This window comes from Hypoxylon trugodes (assembly GCF_022578975.1).
Source record: "Hypoxylon trugodes strain CBS 135444 unplaced genomic scaffold F4822scaffold_10, whole genome shotgun sequence".
Classification (NCBI taxonomy): Eukaryota; Fungi; Ascomycota; class Sordariomycetes; order Xylariales; family Hypoxylaceae; genus Hypoxylon; species Hypoxylon trugodes.
The window spans coordinates 1,741,212-1,764,768 of NW_026250025.1; the positions used below are offsets into that span (position 1 = coordinate 1,741,212).

Below are 23,557 nucleotides of genomic sequence, written 5' to 3' on the forward strand. Positions count from 1 at the left end.
TATTAAAAAACCCACAACTACGCCTTACATATATACCTCCTGACATCACCACTCCATATCGAATGGTGCGGCTTAACTCCGGTCTCCGGTGGGAGAGATAGATTAAGTGCCAATTGCGCCAGATTCCACGTGTAACATTCTAGATCTTTTATATTATACTCAAGCTTTTTGAGCATGGATATCGTGGTCCCCTTTAGCAGCTTTATCCTGGTATAATGTGGTTAGCTGGAAGATATCGTAACCTATTAAAGGTAAGGCTCGTGAGGCTAAAACAGGAGCTGTGCTTCCCCGTATCGCCTTGCGGCTCAGGTGAGTTCAGGTGAATTCAGGTGCATAGATTATGCAAATCATACTTGTGTATTTCGTATATTTTGTGATAGATACGATAGATATGATAGATATGCGTAGCTGACGTATTTTGCGAGCTGTGCCCCTGGCCAATTAATAGAGAGCCCCCTGGTTTTAATTGTTGAAGGATCTCATCTGAATAAGGGTGATCTTACTCCTTTAATGGACTAGCGTCGCGACACAACATAGTAGAAGATATTTAAGTGTTGAGAGTTGGAAAGGTTTGGTTCGGTTCGTCTTGGATTACTTACAGATACATCGTGTCCTTGTCCACCTGTCAAAGACGTGGATACGAATCCTAATTCTCCACGATGAAACTTGGACGGGATTAACTCCGCAACCAAACTTCATGACGTTTTCTTTAATGGTTCAAGATTAATGATGAGTGTGTATCTGTCGTTGTTAACGTCAAGCTAGTAATCATGGAGATGGATAATTTGATAATAACCGTCCGTTAGATCCGTGGTAATCGCAATAGGTTATCAATACGAAACCTGACCTTACCTACCTACCTCATACATGTTACCTAGACATGACATGAGTTGGCATGGCTGGGTATAGCTCGCATTGCTGTGGGAAGTGGATGTAAAATGCGTAAAAATGCGTAAAATGTGGTGAAAAATACTAGGAATGTACATATGTATACATGGATATAAATTAAATAGTCGAGATCCGGGCAATAAAATCCCACTCTGACAAAGAAGAGGGGTCCCCCCTTTGCTTTTTTAACCCCTGTAACCCCCTGCTACTTTTATGGTATTCCCCTACTATCCTAGCAAGCAGCATCCCTGAGCATTTTCGAGTAACCTTTTCAGGGGGGGTTAGCTAGGGGGGTTTAGGTTTTATTGTACAGTAGGGTGTGTACATTTGTGCAAGTTCGAAAGGTTATGTACGTGGGTGGTCCGTGCCAAGACTTTGTTACCCCCCCCCGCCCTGCCCCCCAATCAATAGCCTAGACACCAAATTTCTTCTCAATCCAACCTGCTATTCTCGTTCTTCTCGCTTCTTCTTTTTTTTTTTCTTAATGGTGTTGTGGGATTTCCAAGGATTACCTGTCCCATTCGTCCACACCCATTTTTTCTCGTTACCTTCTCGTTACAGTTCGCTTCGCATTTGTCTCCCGCGCACCCGCACTCGCTCATGATAAAGTCACAGCATTGCATTGTCGCTAACTTCGCTGGCTGGTTGTCTGGTTGGTAGAACAGGTAGGCAGACTTGGTAAGCTGGTAATGAAGCTGGTTGGCCTGTGTCTGCCTACCTACCTACTTTTCTTATTGACCTACCTGCCTTGCTACCTATCTACTACCTACACATACATACCTTACATTGCCCCCATTTCCCAATTCAGCGGTTACCGGATCCAAACCTTCTTCCGTCGTCTCTTCAGATTGTCCTTCTGCTTAGTCTGCCCCCGCCTGCTCATCCGTTCTAGGAACCGAGGAGCTTCGAGGGATTCTGTATCTTGTGTCTGTTTCTATGATTCTGTGACTCGCTTCGAGTGTGATACGAGAAGGTCCTTTTGTCACGAGGCCGGTTACGGCCTGATTGTGACCCCGCTGAAGTGAGTGTGTCTCATGACGAGCCTTGCTATACCGAGCATGTCATCACTGGGATGTGTCTTTGTAAGCACCTTTCTTTTTCCTCTCCTATCTTGACATGAAGCAACCTACTCGACGAGACTTCTAGGTTCGAAGAGTCACAAGTGTCAGCCATACAATCAATATTCACCCATTTCTGACCACCCTATGGTTCTCCGATTGAGGTCGACCGCGAGCTGCGGTACGGCATCGTCACTCAGTCTTGGCTTTTCGAGAAAGAAAAGAAAGAATCGCGATCCCTTCCAAAACTGGGAAGTGCCATCTTCAACAGCAAGATTACGTACAGTGATGTATTGCTCTAAGGAGCAGTTTCTGAGATGAGCTAAATGTCCGGCGACATAATTACGTCCGGAGCGCGACCTCGGGTTTCCTCAGCACTTAGGCGAGTATCTCCGGTTGATTTTAACTCGTCGCGCTGGATGGTTCACTATCCTCCTCCCCAGATAGTGTCCCGCTGCCATATCATCCGGTTTTTTTTGGAGGGGGACCCTGGATCTTCTCTATATACCGACTTTATTACACCCTGATCAAACCCTGCTGCAGATCCCGTAACGGCTAACGATGCCACTTCGCTGTCACAGCATACACTCGTGTTCCTAAAATGTGACCAATATCAGTACCTATGTTACGTACAAGTGCCGGTCTTTCCAGACGATTGGGACTGATCTCCTGCTTTTCAATTTCGAGATTAATTTGCCTTCTCCCACTGCCGACAGCTTCTCATTTATTTCCAAGCTACTGGTAACTGGTTTGTTTACTGTTGCTGGGCAAATTGCTTATTTAATACGAGAAACGCAGACCGACCGATGGTCCATCGGTCGAGCAACGGTCGAGTGGCCGGCTCGTTTTCGCGTTAGAAATCCGGGCGATCGCGTTTCGGGCTATTTGCCATCCCATTGGATAAAATCGCCCTATGGGCTGCAGATCTTATTGCAAGAGGCATGAGACAAGTTGTCCGTCTTACTGATAGCCAGAATCAGAGCAACCCCCCAGAGCCAGCCAATCCACATGTATCTACCTACCTGGCAAACAGCCCTGGGAACCTAGTAGTCTAGATGCCCTATTGTCTAAAGATAGGCAAGCCCCACGAACAAGCGAAACGAACTGAACGAACGAGCGAACGCAACCGGTGTAATGTTCATCGCTTCTCGCCCAGTCGACCCCAACCCAGCCAACCTAACCATCCCAGTCCATCCAGATGATGCTGGGATTATTAGTATGCATCTGCACAAGTGTTACTACTCGATTTGTGCTTAACCCGAAGCTGGACCTTTGTTGGTCCAATGACTGTATTCGGCTGCAACCGAGTCGATCATCTCATTGCTACCTAGCGCCCGTGTCCTTTCAATCTAAGTTATAACTACCGGCGTACATTGTTGCCGTAGCTTCAGAACGTCACTTTCCACCCGTGCCGAGAGGCTAGGCTTGAGAATATCATACTATGCTATTTAACCACGGAGGGCAACTGGGAATGGAGTAGCATCTCGATGTTGGCGAATTCTCTTCATTATCTTGAACTTCATGCACCCAGGGTTGTTTCGAACCTCTTGAATAACGTCAGTGGCTTCCCAGAAATCACCAAGGGGATTGTCTCGCCGTCGTAGTGGTGGCGCCCTGCCATAGGAACGTGGGCCAGGGCATTTGCATTTTCTTATTCCACTCGCACCCACGTACGTCTAGAGAAGGTACATAATTCGAAGTCGCTGCCAGATTTCACGGAGGATTTTAGCTCTGACAGGCATGATAGGGGTGCATGGAGCCCATCCAATGAGACCGGCAGCTCAACAGTGCCCCCCCCGGTCCGGCCCCGATTACACCCTCCGTTGGTGGCCGTGGTGTCCGCACCCACCGTCTAGACTTGAAGAGGAAGGCATGATCTCCAGGTGGCATATGACGTGCAGAAAGTCTTGTCTCAGTCGATTTGAATTCTTTCGTTCTGACTAGTCACCGGCGCCGCCACGCACCAACTAGGCCACTAGCCAGGCAGCGGGCTCCGTGTTATCAGCCCGAGAGATCTGCTATCAGCATGTCTCGTGTCTATCGATCAGGAACAGTAACACGGGATGCCTATACAAGGCAGGTAACCGAATAACCCGATGATATGATAGCGCTATAGCATCTTCACTGGGGTTAGCCCACGTATGGCGCCAGATTCGCAAAAACTTGCGGCAATCTTGCTATTGTGACAATGTTACCACCAGAATTTCCTATCAACCTATAACGATACTAGAACGTAAGTCAGATAGCGAGGGTGTCGAGAAATTCGAGCTAGTACGCCTGCAACCAATGGGTTTTTTACCTGGGAAACGTCGGCTACAGGACACAGGCAGATATAGGCAGACACACACGGGGACATAACGGAGACACAACCGCAGGTAATCCAGTTATCCAGTTGCCGTAACGGGGTTTTCGTGGCGGCGATGGTAGGATCGACGCCAAGGGAAGGGGACTCTAACTGTGCCGCTGATCCAAAGAATTGTCGAGCTCGTCACGAAGAATGCACGCAAATTTCAAAACGCACACCACAGGTTTTTTCGTTTTCTTTTTTTTCATTGCTGGGGGCGTGTAACTTCTAAATTGTACCCCCCTCGTTTCCTGTCAAAAAAAATCTTTGAGGCGAAGCAAGCCACAATGTCTGATAATTGTTGTATGTACCTTCCTACCCCTGCGTATGATTGAACGCACGGAGGGCTGCCCTAATACATCACTTACATCTGCAGGACACATAGCAGCCGAGCTAATCTTTCTTTTCGAGGTCGGTTCAATTCATTAGTCAAGGGCTAGAAAGGGTCCTCTTGGCGGGTCACATCTCCCGTGGTCTAGCCTGCAAATCACAGGGGGACCCATCGTGTCCGGAGGAAAGCCCTCTGGGGTTTTTCGATAACCAGCCCTGGACACCCTATTGTATCTAGCCAACCCTATCAAGCCGCGTAACAGACAGAAAAGGCTGGCCACTTACTACCTTACTTATTGCCTTGCAGTCCCAACATAAATCATCCCTGCTTTGTGTGGGTTGATCAGCTACTAGGATACCTTGACATTTCGTCATGATTTTAGTCTTAATGCTGGCTCCTAGTCCATGAGCTGAACCCTCCTCCAGACGACCAGATAGATAGACATATTACTGGGGGGAACTCTTTGTCATCTCGTTACCGGGTTTCGGAGTCTTTAAGCAACCTTCCTAACGCTATTTATTCCCCGTTGCTGCTAGTCCTCTCAGACAAATTAGGACATAACGAATCCATCAGCACTACTGTCTGATCCTGCTGGATCAGTACTTACACTTAATTACCTTCAGTGTCACTTCCACTTCTTGGATCTGCGATGCTTTGAACTCCTACGCCTTAGTCAAGAAGAAACATAAGACATCTGTGGCCTGTGTTACATTTAATCTCATTCTTATTTCTGACCTCGAATTGTTTATTTTCCCACATTGTTGCTCCTACTTACTGTTGACACCACCTCGCCATCATACACCTTTCGTCATGTCAGGAACGGCTTCTCCACGCAGCGGTCGACCGCTAACAACATCGTATGTCGACTTGATGAAGCCAGATGAGGACTGGAGGAATCTACCCGATGCAGCTGAGCGGAGGAAAATTCAGAACCGCCTTGCCCAACGGGCATATCGTGAGTTTCAATCCGAGCTACAGTCTCACCAAGGCTAACAATTCCCAGGGCGTAATATGAGGGATCGAACCAAGGAGGTAGAGAGGTTGAAGAAGCAATTACAGCAACTCCAGCAATCCATGAGTACAGACCCTTCGACCACGCCGCCGCCTGAGCATGAGCTCCCTTCTGGCGGAAGGAGTCCTTCCAGTCTAGCAGACGTACACGCTCAGGCCTCCGACGTGACAGCATCAGCAACGACACCCAATGGAACACGACGAATGAGCGATTACCTGCAGAGTTGGCCACATGCTTCAGGCCCGGAGCAACTCACTGGACTTGGGCTCACGGCGGATGGAGAAAACCCGCTTGGATTCGACACGACGTCTTATTTTCCCCAGGTTCACGCCTCTAACGAAGTTGTCTCGGATCTGCCTCCTACGAGCCGGCGAGCTCGTGCTGTCACGGCTAACGTTTCTTCTACATCCGTTCAACATCCCCACCATCTACGGAGTCATAGCCATACTATACCTCCGATTTACACATCTAGCTGCCATAGCCCTATGCCGTGGGGACAGGGCACAGCAGATAGCCACGAAGGACTCCGAGTATCTACAAGGTGAGTCAATTTCTAGCTCTCGGCGAACATCAAAAACTTGTTTTTCTCGCTAACCATGTTCAATTGGCAGCTTCAATGTCTACAGCAATCCGGAGGACATTTCCATGTACCACCCAGAATCAGCATACTCTTTAGACGACGGAGTAACGCATAGCACCAATGCGTATGCAACTTCGCCAGATTCACCTTTGAACAGCCCCACAGGCTGGTCACCGCTAGGTCGAAAGTCGAGCGGTGCACGACCCAGCAATTCATCACTAACGTCGGCTTTCTTGACATCCGCTAGCAGCGTTGGCGATGGTGTTACCGATCTTCAGCACCCAGATTCATTCCCAGAGACTACAGCACCACTGTTACATTTCGCAGTAGCCGGTGGTCACATCGACACACTGCGACTACTACTCCAGCGATATGACGTCAATGTAAATAGTCGCGATAATGCGGGTTACACAGCTTTGCAGCGTGCAGTCATGGCTGGACGCACCGATATGGCGGCCACGCTACTCGAACATGGAGCTGTTGTCGACGGTGACGATAGTTGGACCGCAGAACTGACAGGTCACCATGCCAAGATAGAAGTATAATGACGAGTCAATGTCCTCATTCATTCATTTCTTATTCTTGTCTATCTATCCCGAATCCAGAATATCCCACGCAGAGTGTACATTTTTATGCCCTTTTCTTCATCCTTCGGTGTTGAGATACTCCGCCTACTTCTGCTGTTGTACTTACCTATTGGGGGAGTTTCGGGGGCCTTGTCATGTCATGCTATGTTATGTGTTTATGTCTTTTTGATCTAGCCCGTATCGTCGATTTGCTGCGGCGGATACGTGCGCGCATGGACTGATTGTACAGCACAAGCTTTTCGAGGCGGTTCTTGGCCTGCATGGGTTACATGCAGGTTGCCTATCAATATTTGGTGTTATTATTTTTTGTTCTTAATTTTTGCCGGGGTGGGATTAGAGATATACATACTACGTACCTGCAAGGTGCGGATGGATTTGGATTTGGATTTGGGGGGGGAAGGATAGGATTATGGGATTTTTGGGGGGTGGGTTAATGGGAATGGCGTCTTTTGGTGGGTGGGTGGACTTTTTCGTTATACCCGAGGCATGGGTTTTTTTATGGATTATACACAAAACATGTCTTCACAACATTTTGAAGAAAACCGCCAGGTCCCAATGGGCTTCTATAGAAAGGAGTCTTTTATACTATAACATTATTATACCTCTTTTTTCGCATACGAATTTATATCATATATCACTGCTATTCAAGGCGGAAAGAATCCGAGATTTTCGAATGAAGATGATGTGTGAATCGCCGGTCTCAGGTACCTCGGTACGTACACTTACCCACCGAAATACTGTACCTGACGCCGGAGTGACTGGCGGAGATGGAACCCTGGATTGTCTAAATCTGAATAGGATCGGTTGGTTTTATATTGGACTCCTTCTTTTTTTGTCTTTCCTTTTTTGAAATAAAGGAGCGTTAAGGTCGTGGGGATATTGGTTCCTGCATTGAAGTTAAAGCTGTTATTGGGATGGGATGGTGTTGGCGGTACTTTTGGCGATACCGAACCCCCACACTTGATGCCATGGCCTCGGCGTTAAGAGTTGTGTCTGCTGCAACTTTTTACGGGCACATTCTTCGATCTCAACGCCGTGATTTATCGGCGCTGTGAAATGAAAGAAAAGATTATGGTCCGATTCAATCTTCCTTTAGGCTAGGCTTCGGGGCACAGCGGTGCTAATTTTCGAGTCTGGATCGCAATGGCGGAGAGACAAAAACCTCGAGGGTTCGTTCATGGTACCGGGCCCGGCTTGGCTTCTTGGATTGTTGGATTGGCTGGGTACGATGGAATATTGTCGGCGCACACAATACCGAGACTTCGAATTAAAATCGGAATCCTACTGTCCTTCGGCCTGCTTGTTACTTGCATGGCATATACGTGCATCCACGGCGATTTAAATGCCTTATAAGCTACGGTGGTGACTTGTCCGAACAAGCGGTAACAGTGATAGAGTCCGAGATGTGACTTAGCCAAGGTATAAGGTATGGGACATCTGCTTTGCTACGGTATGTACATACACCGGTGCTAGATGACGTGCACTCTGCTAGATTTTTTACGAGGCCGACATATGTGGTGACCTTGGAAAAGGCAATATTGAACAAGTTCGTTACGCAGAAAGAGCGGGCAGACGGGTTTTCTGCAGCAATCCCATTGTAGTTGTCCTGCGGGCTGGGAATCGAATCCTTTGATTTTTGAGCGAGAGTACGTGCAGATTAATACATATTATTATTAGATCCTACCCCTTGTTGCCCGTCTCTTTTGTTCGTACGGCGTGGTTTCACGCTAAGTAACGTTGATCTAGGTACATTACCCCCCGGATCTACAGTTGTCGAGATACGAATCTCATTTGTGGGGTTGATCGAGGGAAAGGAGGAAAAAGCATGTGTGTATTGTTGGTCTGTAAGCCGACTACCCGAAACTGTTCCCTATGTAGGTGGCTCGGATGGCTCCGGTGAGTTTTGTTTGTGTGTGTGCAAACTGGACTTACATTTTGAAACTCCGGAATTAATCGGACGCCGGTGACAGCCGTTGCAGATTCGCAGAGTTGCACAGCAGATGCACGGCTAAATAAAAGAGAAAGATGAGTTGTTGGTAAAAAGTCGGGCTACGAGATTTTCGATTCGATTCGGGACGTAGTAGAGCGGTCCGTAAAAAGGGTTGTAAAGGAACTGAACTTGCGAAACGAGAGCTGCGACGGGATCGTCCGCTCATACAACCCCCCAAATCACCCAATTTTGTAACCCTGCGCGCATTATTTTGACGTCTTGACAGCCAGGCAGCGTCGTACCGCAGATCGGCTGGCTGATTCTTTGGGGGCGAGGCAACGGATAGGTTAGTTGGGCACATGACACTTGACGCGTATTTTTAGATACGAGCGACTATTTCCTTGGAGATAGCGCCTATCTTTCTCTTTATTTATTCAAAGCTATTACATATCTGTATACTAACTTGTGTAATTGTACAACACCATCTGGATCTTTTTAAGCTTCTATCAGCGAAGCGTGGTACATGTGTCAAAGGGATTTAGAGACATACAAGGATACCGGAAAGGGGTAAGAGTGGGTGGAAGTGGGACCTGAAGGATTCGCGGAAATGCAAGGTATTAATTAACCTTATAACTCGCCACGTGGGTGACGAACTAATCAACTTTCGCTCTCCGCTTGTTATTACCCCTGACTGGGCGGCTCCTCTAGTTCCTCCTTCCTACAAGTACCTTTGATAGGCGCTGTACCTATGCATGTATTGATTGATCGATAGGTGACGATGGGTTTCGAAAGAGGCGTTTGTCTTGTGTGACCCCTAATACAACAGCCGTTCTTAGAAGCCGGACGTCCTCTGGGATTTCTCCTTCCTGCACCCTGCCGTATAACCGCGAAGCCTTTGGTTATGTCCTTGGATTCGGTGATTCGGTGTACTTTCAGGCTCACGTAGGAGCTAAGGCCGGTTGTCTGTTCCGCAGCATACACAGCCCGACGTGCGCGTACAAGATGTGTACAACACACCAAGGGAGAAATGCCAATGCTAATGCGGGGGAGGTGGTGTCTTCATCAACTCGAATACCGCTTTTATGTTACCTCTCTCCATATATCCTACATACCCGCAAAGCCGCATCTCTATTCTCGGGTCCAGCAAACCGAAACCCCAGATTTTCATCAGCCTTATTTGTAGTAAGTACATGAACAAACCACATGGCGAATATAAGTGGGAAAGAGGCTCAATTCTGTAGAATCGTGGACAGGTAGGTAGGGGGCGAATATGTTATATCGGCCGAATGATGCTCTTACGATTGCGTTCTGTGCCCCCATCGCCGCGTCCCTGCAGCAAAGAGCAATGAACAGCGACCGGCGAGGTGAGAAGGGAGAATAGCGGGGAATTCTTACACCCTAGTGCACATCAATATGGTCACGAATCCTTCGACTTCGCATGTATGTACCTTTCAATGCGATCACGAACGAGTCATGAATTGAATATCGATATCTACGCCACAACCCTATTCCTTGCTATGTACACCGCTAGACGTATCGTTATTGATCGCAGATATAGGTGTTCGAATTATGTTCCTGTTTCAGGCCTTAAAAGCGAGAGCGAGGTTTCGGAGTTATCGCTTTTTCCTATCTCTGGTGCCTATTCTACTTACAGCAGTAGTGGCGCGCGGAAGCACGGCCGTTGTGCCGTCACTGGCTCGTAACAAGAAACGTGCGCACGAATTTAGACCATTTACTTATCTCATTTATACATCTAAGTCAATTAAATCCACCGTCTATCCGCGGAGAATCATCTTGGCGCATCACTAAAAGACCTTCGCTGACTTGGTGGATTTTTGCAGTTGATCGAATTCTATTTCCTCCGTCGAAGACCTTGTTTGTGGGGTTACATAAGCATCGAATCGAGATGAGGATCCTCCCAACCAAACCGGCGAGGGTGTGAGATTGCCTAATTAAGACCATAGGATTCCACACGGCATTTCACATACCGAAAACCCCCTTTCTAGGGGACGTATCCGCGAGGAAGGGCGTCAGGCTCGCTAGCAATAACCTCTTACGGTATATGGTCATAGACGGCCTCGAATTGGCCGCCCTGGAGTAGGTAGCATTAGATCTTGCATTGAGCTTTGACTAAGCAATTATTCATTCATCGATTGGGATAGGTTGTGCCGGTTAGGTATTATTCGTAGAGCCTTCTGCACTATCTTCTTCCCGCAAGCGCTGCCGCACCTCCATCAGCGCCTTGCCGAGCCGATTCTCACCCCAATTCCGCGGGCTGTGAAGCCTATTCCCCAGACGCGGTCCTTTGACGCAGCTTCGGCTAGCAGGCGATCACCGGTATCTAGTAACAGGGTTTTTGGGCGTGGGTTTTGTCCGAATTTCGCCGTGTTACCGGCGACTACGACGGCGCTCTTGATATTGTCCCAGTTCGTGGCGTCGAATCCTTTGGTTTGGCTCGCGAGACGTTTTTGTTCTTTTGGATCGTGTGTGGAGAGGATTGCTGCTTGTGTTGTGGTGTCGTGGAAGCGTCCCGCTTTGCAGTACATCATAAAGTGCGATAAGCATTTATGTATCATACATATATTAGTCTACTTAAGATTTTAGAGTTTCGCCGCAACGCGAGGTCATAGCTAAAAACACGAGGCATTTGAGTTACACCTTATTTCACCGGTGTAAGAGTCATCCCTATTTCTAGCAAATATTAGGGTTACCTATGTAAGGCTAAGCTTATTAGTGTAGACCACTGCCCCCCATTCTTCAAGCACAATGTTCTTTCAACTATCATCCCGATAATACCATCTTTATCTAAGTATAGAACGTGTAAATCCAGAGTTAATGCACCAGTCCCTGATGATATTGCTGATTATGTAAGCATATTTATTAGGGTTAGGGGTAGGGTTAAATCCTTTACCCCTTATTCCAAGTGCCCAGATATATTGTACAATCATCAGTCTAAGTGATCATCTGGTCCACGGAAATAATACTCTAATGATACCGGGGGTATGGGTGAAGCTGAGACTGTTATGAGTCTAGTCCAGGAAAAGGATTGCCTCGTAGAGGATTTTAGAGCGCCCCTATCGTCATAGCGGCGGTCATAGCTTGAGACAGCGTAGGGAAGGAATTTTCGCCGTATGAATTCCCCGGATTCCTTTATCGGTAGGTTGCGAGGTCCCTGCCCAAGGTATCGTCACTATCATCGGTTACCGCTCGAAGCTCGCAATCGAGGAGGCGTAATGCGAGTCTTAAAGTGGCGTTTTTGATGATGCTATACTATTGAATACTTGGGGACTCTAAGTTAGTTGAATCGGATGCTAGTACCTTCTAGTTTCGATATATCCTGCAGTAGGGTAGGTAATAGTTTGCGCATATGCAAAGGGGATGCTTCATTTACTCGAGATGGTTGGACTGTTATAACCACCCCCGAGCGCGTGTGCTTATCACTCGACTATATTAACTGCTATCGTTTACCTTTAACTAACCGGTCATCAGATCAACATGCATCTGGTCAAGTAGTGTCTTGGAAATCGCTGTAGCGCCGGTTTATCGGTTGATAAGACTAACGCTATACGGTTTAGAAGGTATTCTATAATGTCAACATTAGCTTTAGCCCCTGCACAAGTTCTGGTTTTTCAGCTAGGTAATTTATTGAAAGAAAGCCAGAGAATCCAGCCCATGGCAATGAATAATACGTACCTAGGTAATTTTATATTATTATCACTAAAAATTAAGAAGTATAGTAAAATTAGCGTTCACTTGAAGAGCATGTCAAAGGAATATGATACCCACCTGCTTACAGTTGAGGCTGATAAGCCTTGCTTGTAGACTTCGGAAACTAGTACCTCATTCCTTTCTTATCTTACGGCTTGTTGGCGCCGGCCCTGCTATGGACATGGTAACTGTTCCACAGGCCCGTCTAAATGTATGCATAGTACGAAAGTGCAGATTATCAATCATCAGTCATGTTATAGTGGGTTGCATGTTAGCTAACGCGTATCTCGCTAAGTTATACCCTCGAAGTATTTAAACGCGTCACCTTCATGTTCTAGCATCGGAAGTGCAGAAAGGAGGCGTTAGGCTAGATGCTTCTACTATTCTGTTGGGAAATTTAGTATTGAGTGTGCGTAGTTCGTACGCATTCAGATGCTATCAGATGTTAGCCCTAGGAGCGGTTCATGGATACGAGATATTCAGGTGCAACCGCGGAGGTCCCCAGTCGAAAGCTACAATGATGATCTTTGACATGAGGTTTGATTCGTAGGCCACAAACCGTGGGTCTAAGAAGCCCATGGACAATCTAAGAAATCTCAAGCATATATATGCCGAATTTTGTGAAACATCAACGCTTCTACCAAGGGAATGTCAAGCTAGGTTAATAATTATGAGCTCCTTACCCCTGATTTTACGAACTGGTTTTCTATAGCCACCATGACAGAGCGCCCAATGCAATTCTATTTCTTCTATATTAACAACCGTCCCGTGTAAACGTTATAATATTCTTTATATAACTCATTACGAGTAATATCGGTGTATTGATGGGCCTGCAACGCTTAGTACCCTTATTTTAGCCAGGTTACACGGCTCCATGCACGGCAATACTTGGGGTTAGGATCAGGGTTAGGGTTGGGGTTTTTTAACAACAGCCCTTATTCACACATGCTTCGTAGAACAATATTAATCAGCACCGGTAAATAGCGTAGGTGCAATCAGGGGGATTCATTCATACGTCTGAAGCAATGTCTCTAGAATTAGGCGCACTATATTATTGTATGAGCTCGCCAATGAATCTTATATCTTGTTACCCAAAGCAGTCGCCGTATTTACATTGGTCAAGTAGCAAAACTTTAGGCCTAACGAACCAGAGTTCTACACAATAGATTTATGCATTGCTCACAAGTCTCGTTAAGAAACTACCATTATCATTTATTATATATGAATGATAAGCTCTTCCGTAGGTTTTGAACTTAGTACTGAGCTTTTTTTGCTTCTGAAGTTCTATAGAGAGGGCTTCGATACCTTCCAAAGATCCACTCAGCGTGACGTTTTCGGGACCATTGGAACAGGCAATGTAGACTTCTTCTCTGCAACCCGTCTTCTCTATCATGTCCTCTGCAAATGTAAAACTAGCCCTTGTGGCAAGCATAGAACCTTAGGCTCGTGCCTGTGAGGCCGTAAATCCACGTATATAGGCTACTATGATCGCTTCGTGTTTGCCAAGTAACGCGGCAGTATAAGCTGCTGCAATTTCCCCAGAAGAATGACCGACTACGGCCGTAGCATGGACACCCCAGCTTCGCAAGATATTTACCAGCCCAATCTGAATAGCAGTGCAGAGAGGCTGGCTGCGACTTGGCTTTTTAGCCTGACTCGTCTCTGGTGGATCCAATATGGTTTGCCTCAAGGCCCAGGTTGGAGCATGTTCAGGGGGTAGAGCTTGTAAAACACTATCGAGTTCCTCGATGGTTTCGTCGAAGACGCTGTTTCGGAAAAGTAGCTCTTTCGCCACTAATATTCATGGTCAGAAACGATTATTAAACCAAAAGATTTTAAATTCTACTTACTATACCCCTTGACCTACAAACACGAAGGCGAAAGGTCGTGGACTCGATGGTCTTATGCCAACGGCTTCGGAATCATGGGTTTCAACGATCGTGGAGCCCCCACCAGAGCAAGTTTTAGCTAGAAGAAAGCTTCGCGAAGCAAAACGGGTCCTTCTCTCTGTTAAAGTAAAGGCCAAATTTCTGAGAGGTGTGGCTCAAGAGCCCTTTACCGGAGCGGCAACTTGGCTGGTGCGAGTTTCCAATGATTCATTCGAAAACGTAGAGATGGGTAAAACGAGTAGCTTACAACTTTAATCCCGGTGGACTGAAATTGAACTCTATGGTGGCTCCATTGTTAGCAACAGACGTATACGCCAATAAAAGGACTTCAACACTTACGTTTTGGGTTTAGCTCTATGACGCGATACGTTGATGGGATTTTGTCGTTTTCAAATGAGAGTAAGACCTCAGGGTGTAGTGCCTAGTCCCACGATGCGAATAGGATCATTCATGTTATACTGATTCGCACAAGAGTCCCTGTTGTCGAGGTTGTCTTGAGCGCTCTTTTGCATTTTGTTGGGTGCGAGTGTTCCTATACTAGGTACAACTCGAAAGCCAGTATCTTCCAGGGAAGCATATTTGTCGATGATCTTTGATGAGAGGATGAAGTGAAAACTCAGCGACCTCTTGCGGAATCTATGCCCCTTGGCCCTTCAAAGCCCAAATAGAGAAACTTAAGAGCGAGATTATGGCACGAAACTTGCTTCACATCAGAGCCTCGTGGGAGCAGTAGAAAGTCCTATGACGCTTATTCACTGGACTATATCCCCCAACATCCATCCTACCTACACTAAAGCAGGTATTTCATTGCATTCCACTATGATAAGCCTCCTGTGGCAACGGAGGGGTTTTGGCCATAGTATCTTCCATTCTGGCAACGGCACAAATGCTATAAGTTAACACGAAGTGGTTTCTGATAAGACGAGGTTACTCAGGTCTATTGAACACTTGTAACGACGTAAGTAGTTACTGGTCTCGGCCACTTGCTCCTAACCTGCATAATGCATTGCATACTTATTTCAGTAATAATCAACCAGCTGTGTAGCCCGACGCTTGTTTTTCAAGATTTAACAGGGACTGGCGCCGCCAGGACAAACCAACAAAGTGTTAAAAGTAACCATGCATTACTCGATAGGAGGTATTATTGGTGCCTAGACAGGGGCCTTTCCGGTAGTATAAGACGCATTATTAAGAAAACGCCTTCCTTTAATGCCCACCTAGGTACCTACCTGGTAATAAAAGTTTCAACGTGTGGCACGAATTCTAAATAACTACCTAGGTAGGCAAATCCCGAAACTTGATAAGTCATATATACCTAGGTAATTATAATATATGACATAAAGGACTTTGGACTATTTTTTTGCAAGGCTGTAGTTCTTCGGCGTTCTTTTGTTTTTGAGTCGTGATAAGAAGGGAATGGCTTGGTGTGGTAACACAACACCTCATATCAATGTTCTAACTGCAACGCAACACAACAGACTCGATTAGAATCCTGAGAAATCCTCCGAACCTTCAAATAAGCACCATGCATATAACATCTCGAATACTTACCTACCTAGATACCTAACCAAGTTGGTTGCCAATAGATATGATAGTTGTTAATTCTTATTTCTAGTAAGCCAAAAAGCCCTGCCTCTTATCACGTTAAGTTCGACAAGTAAACCTCTTCTATTGCGATTATTTTGATCATACTTATCAAAACTCTTTAGAAATCTTCTACAATGGCTCCATTGAATCAAGTGACTGGACAAGACTTTGGGGATGCGCTTCAAGGACCTGCTCTTCAGCCTCCAAGTGGTATCACCCCAAATTTCGACAACCCGCCTAATCGAAATGTCTATGCGTACGCAGCTCTCATCTTTGGGATATCTCTGTCGTCAATATTTGGTCTCCTTCGCGTTTACGCGCGGTTATTCTATATCAAGAGGGTCCACATAGCCGATCGTCAGTCGTCTATCCTCCGGCATCCACACGTAAATCATGCTGACTGAAGCAGTTCTCGGCGTTGCAGCATTCGTATAGTTCCAGATTCAGTATATCGGGTATCCTCGGTTGCTAATCAAATCCAGGGCACGTATGTAGGAGCGACATACTCACTTTTTAGTATCCTGAATGCTTGCGGGTACTTCGTCCACCAGTGGAATATGCATGTTAAGGACTTACTCGTTTTTAACAAGGTAAGTCTACTTGGTGCCGAATTTGCTGTCAAATATGGCTGATAGAAGGTATCTAGCTTTACTTCAGGCCTACATGTTCTACTGTGCTACGGTATTGACCATTAAATCGGCAATCGTCATAGAATGGATGTTTATCTTTGTTCCCAAGTTTACTCGCAATGCATTCTTTTGGACGCGTCAGGTATTGCTGTGGATTAACATTCTATTCTACATTGCCATGGTGATCCTGCCGAATGTCGCATGCCATCCCCACGAAAAGCTTTGGAATCCTCTTTTACCCGGAAAGTGTATCGATACAACATTTTCTGGCACTTTGGTCTCCGCGTTTAATTTTACAGTAGATATTCTTCTCTTTGTTCTTCCGCAAAAGGTTATTTGGGGATTGCAGATGTCAACTAAGAAGAAACTCGGGTTTTCTCTAATCTTCATTATTGGTATCCTGTGAGTAAAAACATCGCTATCTGAAGATTTTCATATAACTAACAATTCGTAATAGGGCTTGTATTTCTGCTGGCTTTAAGGTGGCGGCGTCGATTCCCTACAACTCCTCGAGAGACACGACTTACACCTTTGCGGCCTTATCACTATGGTCTTTTGCTGAGATAACGTGCGGAATATTGGTCTTCTGCATGCCATTCATACCAAAAGTTCTAGCAGAATTGGAGTTAGCTAAACTGGCTTCAACGTTGCAGTCGTGGGCCGGATCCTCAACGGAGAAGTTGAAAAGATCCAAGTCCCGAGATCCTATTCAGTCTGAATCGAATACTGACACTAGCCCGAAGATTTCCGGGTCAAATGCGTACGACTTTACGAGCCACGACTCGGGAAATGATGTTTCACATTCCTCGACCAAACAGGACTCTGCGAGCCTTGACGATAATAGAGCTGCTATTATCCGAACAACCCAATTCACAGCAGACGAGATCTATGGTCCCCAGGATAGGAGTAATGAGCTCAAACGCCAACATCCATGGATTATCTAACAACACAATCCATAGCGAAGAGGCAGCCCCCAATTGTGTCTTGGTTGATCGGCGAGCCTTGCAGGTTTGGTTATGCTGAGTATCGTATAAGCTGCGCGTGTCGTACAGTGTAGTAGGTAAATGGTCAAAGGTTGCAAGGATATCTTGGGCGTTGGGACAAGTAAATTGATAGTGGCGTGTCTTTCAAAACCATTGAGGCTGCATACCTACCATTATAGTTGAGGTGCCTGTAGTTTGTGTGCCAACGGTTTCATTCTTCGGGGCTATATGCGCTGTACTTACCTAGGTAGTACCTAAATACCCAGGTGCTACTGTGGATGAGCCAATCGGCATTTGTCCGTCGCAGAGACAATCATCAGCCCTCTGCGTTCAAATGTGTGAGAGTACGGTTATGGATCGGCATCGGTAGGCTGCCGTAGGAATAACTAGGTATGAGAGCCTTTATTAACACACCATCATTGAGTGGTCGTCGACCACCCCGCAGCAACCTGTGTAACCAACACATCGGCTTAATCTAAAACAAAGTCACCTAGTTAAGTAGATCAATACTAGCCGCAAAGGCTGGTCAAGTGGTTGGCTGTTCGGAGATAAGCCCCAACCCCTCGCCCGATCGATACAACCGTAAAAAAGCGATGTTGGTGACACAAGGTGACTCTATTTCCGAAGCGGGACCTACCCGACCCTCCAGCCCTCTTTGTTACTCATGCCTTAAACAATTCCAACCATTTCTTGCCTATTAGATATCGATTTATTGAGATGAATCTTCCTACGACCAAGAAGTTTCCCCATTCTTTTTTCACAATAACATACCTCAAGATTTTACCACCCGCCTTCCAATATGGGGTCCAGCCTTCCCAACACCGAAAGCTTGTCCTTCGCACATATAAGCTACACTTTTATTGCAATCGTATGGGAGCCCTATTGAGAGTCACTCTATGCGTATGAGCGTTAACATGTTTATGAGGCTCTATTATACCTGGGCTATGAACTGCTCTCTCATCCACTGAACCGCTATCCCGGCCCGTTCTTCGCTAGGTTAACAAATGGCTACGGGGCTTTCTTCGCCGTGAGGAGATCTCTTCATTTGGCTACATTTAAAAACCATCTAAAATATGGTGAGCCATGATTTCGTACCTAGGTACCTAGAAAGCGCAAGGACGATAGTATCTCACACCAGTCTCATTCTAGGACCAGTCGTTAGGCAGGGACCAAATAAACTTGTCTTTAATTCTGTCACAGCTTTGAGAGGTAATCCTTATGACTAGTAATCCCCCGCTGTGAATACCAACCTGATCGCCACATACTCTAGATATTTATCATAGCGAAAATATCACCAAGCCTGTCACCTACTTATCCAACCAAACGACTCCCGGGTCATTTAACACCTGGAATGCATTGGATAATGGCCTGCATAGCCGAAAGAGAAAACTCAGTGGCCCAGCGGTGAATGACCGTTCTATGCGAGCCTTTGAGCCCACAATGGCTAAACAGGTCGACATATTCATCCAACAACTAGCCCTTTGCCAAGGTACGCCGATAGATATGAAGATGCGGTGCAATTACCTAGCCATGGACGTCGTTGGCCTGCTCTCGTTTGGATATCCTCTACATTCTCAAACAGACAGCAAAAATCGATTTCTCGCAGACGAAATGGCCAGGGGTAACCGCCGTTTGAACATCTACATGCAGATCCCATTTATTCCTAGGCATCGTCTCCAGATCCCAATCAACTTGATCTGGTACAAATCACGAGAGGTGGTCTTCCGTCTGATAGAGTCCATGATAAAGAGCCGCATGAAGGCAGACCGACACGCCACGCATGACTTGTACTCGTTCGTTGTGGATGCTCTCATGACCGAAGAAGGCAAAGATCTTCGAATCAACGATCTTTGGATGGAGGCGATTCTTTTCATCGTCGCAGGTATGGCAATATTTTACCCCTTTCATGATACAGAGACTAACGGTAACCACATATTATAGGGGGCGACACAACCTCTACGGCTATTTCCGCTACTTTCTTCTACCTGGCGCGACACCGGGAATGCTATAAGAGACTTTCTGAAGAGATTAGATCCACCTTCCAAAGCGGGAAAGACATAGGCGGAAGCAAGCTGGCGAGCTGCCAGTACCTGCGCGCTTGCATTGACGAATCCCTAAGAATGTCCCCACCGCTCCCAGGCATTCTTTGGCGGGAGCAGTGCCCCGATAAAGGCAACAACCCGCTTATAATTGATGGACATGTCGTACCGAAGGGAACCTATGTTGGTGTGAGTAGCTATGCGATACATCACAACGACGTGAGTCTTCCTAGCATTCCAATAACATCTCAACCCTATGCTAACAACTTCTTGCTATGTAGGAATACTTCCCGGACCCTTTCACCTTTAAACCAGAAAGATGGCTAGAGCCACAAGGTCAAGAGGGAGCACCGGGCTCTCGGAAAGCAATGCACAGCGCCTTCGTACCATTCTCTATCGGATCTCGAGGATGTGCGGGGAAGGCCATGGCATATCTCGAGATGAACCTTACCATAGCCAAGACGTTGTGGTACTTTGACTTTGAGCCGGCTCCCGGGAAGCTCGGTAATGTCGGGTTAAGCGATCGAGGAGAGTTTCGCCTTTACGATATCTACCTATCGACGCATGACGGGCCGTGGTTGGTTTTTAACCCTCGGAGCACATTGACTGAAGACTTTCCTGAGTTAGCAAGTAAGTGATACCTTAGCTACCTATATGTGTTGCTACTTTGGGAATTTGAAGCTCTTGGCGCATGGATTAATACGGCATTGACGACAAAGCTTTCGCATGGAGATGGTAGTTTGTGCAAATGGTGATGATACTGGTGAGAACTAGAAAAAAAACTATGGATACCAAATGAACAGATTGATTCCCACGAGATTAGTCATTTTAGCTTAGTCATAGTCCTACATAAGATGAAAAGAGAAATTCGCCCCATATTATGTCAGTCAAAGAAAAGCGACACTTATGACTACCCAACAATAAGGTTAAGTCGATATGTTTGGGACCTCAGATGAACCAGAATCAAAGTGGCTTATTGAATCTGCCGTTAAGGAGAACGCGAAGCAGTACTTTAGTGAGCGAAACCCGGGACGCCCGAATGTTCTGGGTCCGCGTGGCAGGTAAGTCGTCGCCCCCGTTGAAACATCGCGCATCCCTCGTAAAACCACCGTTGAAATCAGAAAGTAATTCATCGCCATGCCGGCGATAATACGCATTACTCCCTAAGTTCGAAACACAAAGCGAGAGTGCCGTAAGTCGTCGTGAAATGATCAATCATGTCCTCATACACACGGTCGCCAGTTTCGCCCGGAGCGAAACGGACCTTATACTTCTTCACTAGTTTCGCTACTACGCAGCGCATGGTATCTAAGGAGAGCTGTCGACCCACGCAAGAGTTGCGGCCTGTACATATGGTGAGTAATAATATCAGTGTTGGGGAACAAGGCCTCACCGGTTGCAAAAGGAGTGGAAGCAGCAGGATTGTGTCGCATGTCTGATCTTATGCCCCATCTTTCTGGAATAAATTCCTTCGCTTGTTCAAAGCAATCCTCTCCTAGTGATAGCAAAGTTAGAAGAGGCCGTAACTCTGCGGTAGAGACCAGGTTTGGGACTTACTTCGAGAGATAATCCATCGAGGCGCAATGATTGTCGTGTGAGGAGGTATATATGTACCCCCGATCGTAACCCCATTCTCGCCCGACTTTCTAGCGCCGCCGGTGAGTAACGTTGGGGAGAGTCGCATGGTCTCGTTTATAACAGCATTTAGGTAGATTAGTTGGCTTAAGGCGCCACGATCGGTCACATCGATCCCGATGAGTTCGTCGTAGACCTTCTCTGCGTATCGCGGGTGTCTCGCTAAGTGGAGAAAAAGACAGAGTAGGGTGCCAGCCATTGGCTCACTATATTGTGGAGAAAAAAGGTTAAAAAGGGGTAAGGGGATGAAAAAGGGGCAGGGGTAGAGGTGCTAACCTGCCCGCTGCGATCGACTGCAAACTGTCTCCGTAAACCCAGGCCATAGGGTCGCCACCGGTGGTATTATCACGTTCCAATATATAATATGAGAGATCCTTAGGCGCATCCTTCGTATAATCGGTATCAAGGCTTCTTTTCATAAGGTCTGTGCACCATGCCATCATATTATCCCAGTCTTTGAGAGCTCCTACACGCGGGGCAAGTCGAAATCCGCATTGAATCATCCACGGCGCAGAGGCTAAGGGACCAAGGGCGAATAGTCCTTTCCTCAGACCAGAAATAAGCTGGTGCCATTGCCTTTTTTCTAGCATGCCAAATGGTTTGCTGAATACAAAGTCACCCATCGCGTCCCAACTGAACCAGTAAAGTACCTCATCCATCCTCGTTGGGGAACCCGAAACCGCGTCAGCTTCGATGATTTTAACAAGCATATCAATGTGCCCCAGGATTTTCTTGTTGTGTTCCGTCAATGCTAGAAGTACGATTAACTTAAGCCGATTAGTAGCAGATTGCAAAGTATGTATTTACCGGCTGGAGTCAAGCCATGATTCCATTGCTGTCGACGAGTAGTGTGGAGTTTCCTATCGCGAATTGCTGCCAGTGCTGTGCTAGGATAGAGGAAGTCGTAGAACTCGCTCTTGATGCATTCCGTTCTGGGCCCATCAATTGCAATAAAAACATCAGGATGGAAGACAGTTATCTCGGCTGGGCCTATCCGAGAAGCTGGATTAGCAATACCGATAGGCTAGGATCTCTTCATACTCACCAGTTCTAATAAAGTCGCCATACTCTCTATATAACTTTTCTAGTATCAAATGGTTCTTAGCTTTCCTAGCCGCCCAGACATGCCATATTGTACTGATTCTGGCATACCACGGGCCTGCGAACCCAGCCCTAGTGAGCTGATGGAAGAAAACTCGATACACGATTATACTAGTCGTAAGGGAACATAGGTAACAATAAAATACCGTCAGCATAGTGCCCGCAGCCAACCCCGTATTAGACCTGCCGAGCCATAGTCTAGCAACAAGCAACGATATGATCGTCACGCCATGAGAAACGATTATCTGTGGAGCGTATATGTGCCACTCGCCATAGATGAAGACTCTGTGATGGGCGATAAGACCAATTATGATACCGAGTAGGACATAGTGAAACTCATGAGTCTCAAAAATTTCACTTGCGATAGCCATTTTGAATACCTAAGCTTAGGTGTAGAGTGAACAGATACCTACGTGAGAATGAGATTGGTATAGTAGAACTGGAGAGTTTGAGTTATTTGAAGCACCTTTATCATTATTTCCACGCAACATACCCAGATAAAGGACCCTAGAGATACCCCAGATTCTCATTGATAGCATACATGCAACCCGATCACAAATCTTCATACTGTGTGACGGATAGGTACGTTATCTGGTTTCCCTTATCCGGTTAGGGAAAGGGCGGTTATGTAACCATCCATTCGAGTAGTGCGTTATAGATCTTCGTGATATTGAAATGTGGCGTAGAATAAGGAATATCTTTGGTGCTTTATCGTTAGACAAAGTGGCGTTCGTACATTATCTACTCCAAATTACATGGGTATTCCGGTGTGCCGTCTCTGATTATGTATACCTCTATACTTGGAAGAAAGCTATAGGTCAGTTTGTGACGTATTATATGGCGCATCCTTTCCCGAGGGATTGTGAGTGTACAGCTGAAAAGCAAAAGTTGGTCCAATAGGCGATGGCGTGTGACGGCGGATGCTGGCCAATCTCCTCTCATATAATTACCTACATACCTACTTGAGTAAGTAAGATAGCAATTAATCGAATAGTAGATATATCTATCCAGCCTTCTTTCGACCAGATAATGAAGCAGAAGTTCACCAAAGCTATCACGAATTATCTAATTAAGATATGGGTCACGATATAGTAGGAACCTTGGCTAATGGGAATACAGGTTAGTTAATGGAACAAAGAACGCAACCCAGGAAGTTAGTCATCGCCTAGATCGACAAGTAAGCCGTTGCCTTAGTGGGTAGGCTGGTAGGTAGGCTTAAAATCTTTGCAAGTACCTAGGTATTCTGTAAGGCATTA

The 23,557-nt window shown here is 46.3% G+C and overlaps 7 protein-coding genes across 7 annotated transcripts; 4 read left to right on the forward strand and 3 right to left on the reverse strand.

The window, feature by feature from the left end:
• The first annotated feature begins 4,697 nt into the window (after positions 1-4,697).
• F4822DRAFT_63876 (uncharacterized protein) lies at positions 4,698-6,984 on the forward strand. Its single transcript, XM_051463787.1, has 3 exons — positions 4,698-5,576; positions 5,625-6,174; positions 6,245-6,984. Exons 1-3 carry the CDS (start codon positions 5,432-5,434, stop codon positions 6,756-6,758), a joined length of 1,209 nt encoding a protein of 402 aa, XP_051309991.1. The 5' UTR covers positions 4,698-5,431; the 3' UTR covers positions 6,759-6,984.
• On the forward strand, positions 6,985-7,814 carry F4822DRAFT_63851 (uncharacterized protein). The gene has a single exon (XM_051463786.1). It carries the CDS (start codon positions 7,210-7,212, stop codon positions 7,648-7,650), a length of 441 nt encoding a protein of 146 aa, XP_051309992.1. The 5' UTR covers positions 6,985-7,209; the 3' UTR covers positions 7,651-7,814.
• Positions 7,815-10,288: 2,474 nt separating this feature from the next.
• On the reverse strand, positions 10,289-11,375 carry F4822DRAFT_419056 (uncharacterized protein). The gene is made up of 3 exons (XM_051459580.1): positions 10,893-11,375; positions 10,572-10,827; positions 10,289-10,441 (listed from the first exon to the last, which is right to left on the reverse strand). The coding sequence occupies exon 1, from the start codon at positions 11,304-11,306 to the stop codon at positions 10,965-10,967; it is 342 nt and encodes a 113-aa protein (XP_051309993.1). The 5' UTR covers positions 11,307-11,375; the 3' UTR covers positions 10,289-10,441; positions 10,572-10,827; positions 10,893-10,964.
• Positions 11,376-13,876: 2,501 nt separating this feature from the next.
• Positions 13,877-14,839, reverse strand: F4822DRAFT_434159 (acyl transferase/acyl hydrolase/lysophospholipase; the record flags this gene model as incomplete). The annotated part of the gene is made up of 2 exons (XM_051461959.1): positions 13,877-14,232; positions 14,797-14,839. 2 exons carry the CDS (start codon positions 14,837-14,839, stop codon positions 13,877-13,879), a joined length of 399 nt encoding a protein of 132 aa, XP_051309994.1.
• Positions 14,840-16,048: 1,209 nt separating this feature from the next.
• Positions 16,049-17,487, forward strand: F4822DRAFT_434160 (uncharacterized protein; the record flags this gene model as incomplete). The annotated part of the gene is made up of 5 exons (XM_051461960.1): positions 16,049-16,271; positions 16,324-16,343; positions 16,397-16,504; positions 16,572-16,945; positions 17,001-17,487. The coding sequence occupies 5 exons, from the start codon at positions 16,049-16,051 to the stop codon at positions 17,485-17,487; spliced, it is 1,212 nt and encodes a 403-aa protein (XP_051309995.1).
• Positions 17,488-18,325: 838 nt separating this feature from the next.
• Positions 18,326-20,203, forward strand: F4822DRAFT_438802 (cytochrome P450; the record flags this gene model as incomplete). The annotated part of the gene is made up of 6 exons (XM_051462563.1): positions 18,326-18,394; positions 18,452-18,602; positions 18,676-18,735; positions 18,797-19,408; positions 19,468-19,754; positions 19,847-20,203. The coding sequence occupies 6 exons, from the start codon at positions 18,326-18,328 to the stop codon at positions 20,201-20,203; spliced, it is 1,536 nt and encodes a 511-aa protein (XP_051309996.1).
• Positions 20,204-20,721: 518 nt separating this feature from the next.
• On the reverse strand, positions 20,722-22,672 carry F4822DRAFT_434162 (cytochrome P450; the record flags this gene model as incomplete). The annotated part of the gene is made up of 6 exons (XM_051461961.1): positions 20,722-20,909; positions 20,959-21,060; positions 21,123-21,406; positions 21,477-21,951; positions 22,008-22,190; positions 22,246-22,672. The coding sequence occupies 6 exons, from the start codon at positions 22,670-22,672 to the stop codon at positions 20,722-20,724; spliced, it is 1,659 nt and encodes a 552-aa protein (XP_051309997.1).
• Between the last annotated feature and the right edge of the window lie 885 nt (positions 22,673-23,557).

Bases quoted from the DNA above. Each gene is read 5' to 3' on its own strand.
- F4822DRAFT_63876 (XM_051463787.1), top strand. From the start codon at position 5,432: ATGTCAGGAACGGCTTCTCCACGCAGCGGTCGACCGCTAACAACATCG. The intron at 5,577-5,624 runs GTGAGTTTCAAT...AACAATTCCCAG, and splicing joins CCTTGCCCAACGGGCATATC to GGCGTAATATGAGGGATCGA. The intron at 6,175-6,244 runs GTGAGTCAATTT...TTCAATTGGCAG, and splicing joins GGACTCCGAGTATCTACAAG to CTTCAATGTCTACAGCAATC.
- F4822DRAFT_63851 (XM_051463786.1), top strand. From the start codon at position 7,210: ATGGGATTTTTGGGGGGTGGGTTAATGGGAATGGCGTCTTTTGGTGGG.
- F4822DRAFT_419056 (XM_051459580.1), bottom strand. From the start codon at position 11,306: ATGATACATAAATGCTTATCGCACTTTATGATGTACTGCAAAGCGGGA.